This window comes from Emiliania huxleyi (assembly GCF_000372725.1).
Source record: "Emiliania huxleyi CCMP1516 chromosome Unknown EMIHUscaffold_1268, whole genome shotgun sequence".
NCBI classification, from domain to species: Eukaryota; Haptophyta; order Isochrysidales; family Noelaerhabdaceae; genus Emiliania; species Emiliania huxleyi.
In genome coordinates this window covers 1-3,884 of record NW_005201320.1, presented here as the reverse complement: position 1 = coordinate 3,884, position 3,884 = coordinate 1, and the positions used below count along the sequence as shown (strand labels likewise).

The 3,884-nt window shown below is 62.5% G+C and overlaps 2 protein-coding genes across 2 annotated transcripts in view; one reads left to right on the top strand and one right to left on the bottom strand.

The window, feature by feature from the left end:
* Positions 1 to 338, bottom strand: part of EMIHUDRAFT_373191 (hypothetical protein) — a 765-nt gene extending 427 nt beyond the window's left edge. The window contains exon 1 of the mRNA XM_005789571.1: positions 2 to 338. Coding sequence (XP_005789628.1) covers positions 59 to 274 — 216 coding nt within the window. The 5' untranslated portion in view covers positions 275 to 338 and the 3' untranslated portion in view covers positions 2 to 58. The remainder of the gene's footprint in view (position 1) is intronic.
* A 2,759-nt stretch (positions 339 to 3,097) lies between these two features.
* EMIHUDRAFT_77918 (hypothetical protein) lies at positions 3,098 to 3,856 on the top strand (the record flags this gene model as incomplete). The annotated part of the gene is made up of 1 exon (XM_005789570.1): positions 3,098 to 3,856. A coding segment is annotated over one exon (759 nt), but the record flags the coding sequence as incomplete, so codon positions are not given.
* Between the last annotated feature and the right edge of the window lie 28 nt (positions 3,857 to 3,884).

Sequence of the window (3,884 nt, the reverse complement as noted above, 5' to 3'; positions counted from 1 at the left end):
CGGCCGCAGGCCAAGGAGCTCGGCTCCTCGAGAGCACCGACGGACGACGATCGGCTCCTCAGCAGTGGGACGCCGAGCTGGAGGCTCGGCCCGGAGCTCGCGCGGGCACGTGGAGCTTTCCGCTCGGGCCAGCAGGAAACGGGCGCCCCGCACAGCGACGCCCGCCGTAGAGTGCCGAGAGCTCGGCTCGACGCGAGCGCCGAGGAAAAGCGATCGGCTCCGCAGCAGTGGGACGCCGAGCTGGAGGCTCGGGCGGGAGCTCGCGCGAGCACATAGCGAGGTGCGTGCGCGGCGGCGTGACACAGGTGAGCGGGCAGCTGGCGCACATTTCGACTGTGGGAGCTGCCAGGAGTTTGCTCTCTCCGTTCACACCCCTTTGCAGAATTTTATAGTGTTGTCTTTTTTCTTTCTTTCTTTCTTATCTCGAGTCCCAGAAACCCGAGGTGCGAGGAGTCACATCCACGCCTGTGTGATGCACGCCTGTGAGCGGGGCGCCGGTGCGCACTGTGCCTCTGTGTTCGTGCGTCGCCCATCTCTCCTGGAGATGACTGCTCTATTTATTTATTTACACGACGAAAAGAATCCCCGCCACACGCGGAGCTGGACCGCCGCAAGCGGCGTGCGGTGGCGTGGAGCGGTTGTGCATTCCTCCGGGGGCCCCTCTCTCTCTCTCTCTGCGCCGGGGAGGCGTTGTTGGAGGCTAGGACGCAAGCGTCCGTCGCCCTTTTCAAACTCGGGGCCCACTCCGCTACGCTCCGACCCGAATGTCTCATTCTACATCCAGTTCGGAATGACATCAGGAACAGCGAAGTTGACACGTCCAAGCAAACTTGGGCACGCGTCCTCATTGGTCGGGAACTGCGCCATGGCCAGGCCACATGACGGGCTGGACGCAATCCTCAAGCAGAGGCTGAGCGCCAGCTTCACTGAGGCCGCCGCAAACGCGAATTCGCATATCGAGCTCGTGCGCCGCACGAGCTTCACCTCAGGAGAGAGCATCACCGCGTTTGCGCGCTTTGCGCACCGGCACCGCTGCCTCGAGGCCTTGCTCCTGTACAAGGAGGTCGAGCAGTACAAGACGCTCTTCTCGGGGCGTACCCGTGCGGCGAGGCGCCTCTTCCGGCTGTACGTGCAGGAGGGCGCCAGCTGGGAGGTGAGCCTCCCTCGCCAGATTGCGCTGCAGGTCGAGCGCGAGCTAGAGGCGGCAGAGAAGGGCACTGGCGAGACGGACGACGAGCTATTCGACGCGGCGCAAACGGAGGTGTACGAGCAGATGCGGCTTGACATCTTTCCTCGCTACTGCGAGGCCGCCCAGGAGGGGCTGCGCAACGCGTCCGGCGAGGGTGCTATTGCCGAGAGCATCGAGGTGATCCTGGCGGGGACGCACCTCGCCGCCTCGCGCTCCTTCAACGAGTTTGTGCGTGAGCACTTTTGCGAGGAGGCGCTCCTCTTCTGGCTCGAGGCGAACGCGTTTGCGCTGCTCCTCGACGAGCGGGACCTCGCCTCCCGCTCGGGCTTCATCTACAGCAGTTTCCTCGAGGCGGATGCTCCCTACTCGATCAATATATCCGAGCCGGTGCGCTCCACCATTCAGCGGCGGATCGAGAGAGGGCACGTTGACAACGACATCTTCACCTCCGCCCAGAAAGAGGTGGAGCTAGAGCTGGAGCTCGACATTTTTCCGCGCTACATCGTGTGGGCCCGGGAACAGCAGCGCAATTGTGCCCCCCTGCCAGCAATGGGGAGGGAGAAGAGGGAGCAGGCACCCGGCTCGCAGGCAGCGCGGCCAGTCTCGCTGGCGGACGGGCTCGCCGACGGGGGCGGCACCGATCGCGAGCGCGCGCGCGAGAACGTGCGCCAGCTTCTCGCCATCCCCGAGGAGCTCTCTTTGCTCCGCGAGATTGCCGAGGCGTCACATGCCATCGAAAATGTCGATTTCTATGTCGACGTGCAAGCCTTCAAGCTGCTGTTTGAGCCGCGCCAGCGGAAGAAGGTGGCGCGCGAGCTGTGGCAGCGCTACATCGACGATGACGCCGTCTGCGTCATCACGCTGCCCGACGAGGTGAAGCGCCAGCTAGAGGCCGACGCGCTGGGTGACGAGGTGCACGCCACCGCCTTTGACCGTGCCGAGAGGGAGACCCTCGCCCTCATCACGGACAACCTCTACCTGACGTACCAGCAGAGGGTGCGGCAGCGGGAGGGTGGCAGCGGCGGCGCCGCACCCGCAGCGAGCCCGTCAAAGGTCTCCAAGAGGGCGGTGGGACAACAACCACCGGGCCGGCTTGACGGGTGTGTGGCGTGCAGCACGCAGTGAGGATGTGCATGTGGGCAAAAGACGGTGTGTTGTTGTGACTTCTTTTTGCGAGCATTGGGCACGGGGCTGAAAGAAAGCGCGGCCTAAGTGTGTTTGCGAGGAACTGTTATTGAATTCTTTTTGCGTCGGAGCTTGCCTGCCTGGCGGCGGGGCTCCCTCTCTCCTTTTTCTTTGAGAGCCAGCCTTAGATGTTTATGAAACAAACGCAAGGCAGACACACACATGACACATCACTCTCGGACCCACAGAATCTAAATAAATAAATAAAACGGTCACGCCAAACGAGACATCTGGCAATCAAGACGGTTTCTTCTTCCCTGTGTCCCAGGTGTATTTTATTTTTGCTTGGCCGGGTATCATGATGAAATTCTGCAAAAACCTGACCGGCCCCTGCCCTGCCCCTACCTACCTACCTACCTACCTACCTACCTACCTACCTACCTACCTTACTTATGGGAAACTAAAAAAGAAATCACGGGATGGGTGAAGGTGGGGTACTATACCAACTAAAGTGATGGCTGGTGAGGGGTCCCGTACCATGCGGAATCGACCCTATCCAGTGCTCAAGTGCTCAAGTACTATCCTGCAACCACAGTCCTTCCTGTGACATGGCAGGCCACTCTCAAGCCCTACAAGCACCAGATCAACGACTTGGGGAGGGTTGACATCGTGATTTGCGCGGAAAATTCTTTCCGACTGGAGGGCCCAGACCCTACCCTACCTACCCTGTCATGATACCGCCAGCAAAAAACAATACACGAGTGTGTCCCGACCTATCGGCGCATGCCGCCTTCTCCACCGCCTAACGCCGCGATTGAGGTCCAGCCCTCACCTCGCCTCCCGCCACTTCATCCGCGGCCGCGCCGCTTCGCGAGGCCATTACGGCTGCTGCTCGTGCTGCTCGCGCTAGCGGCCGCTGCCGCCGTCGGCTGGCTTTGTATCCAGCACCGCGCGGCGATCCTTGCGAGGTTTCTCACGCTGCTGCAGGCCGTGCAGGCGCTAGGGCCACTCCGGGGCACGCTCTTGCTCGTCTGCATGCAGGTTGCGGGCTTTGTGTTGTTGATACCAACTTCGATCCTCTCCGTCGCCGCTGGAGCCGCCTTTGGGCTGCAGATTGGGATAGCCGCGGCGGCGGCCGGTTACCTCACTGGCTCCCTCTTCCCCTTCTTCCTCTCGCGCCGTGTACTCTCCGCGACCGCCACTCGCTTGGTCCGCTCCTACCCGCTCGCGTCTGGCGTCCTTGCCGCCGTCGATGAGCAGCCGTTTCTCCTCATCGTGCTGCTGCGCCTCTCCCCGGCTCTGCCGGCGCCGGTCAACTGCTACTTGCTCGGGCTCACCTCCGTCCCGACGTCGACCTATCTGGTCGCCACTGCCCTCGGCGCGGCCCCAAACTGCGTCTTTTGCGTCTACCTCGGCTCGCTCATGCAGTCGATAGCAGAGGTGCTGCAAGGCGACGGCGCGGCCCCGCCGTGGCCTCTCATCGTCCTCGGCCTCGCCGCCACCGTCGGCGCGCTTGCTCTCATCTCCAGCGTAGCGCGCCGCAAGGTGAGCCTGCCACTGCGCCCTCCTT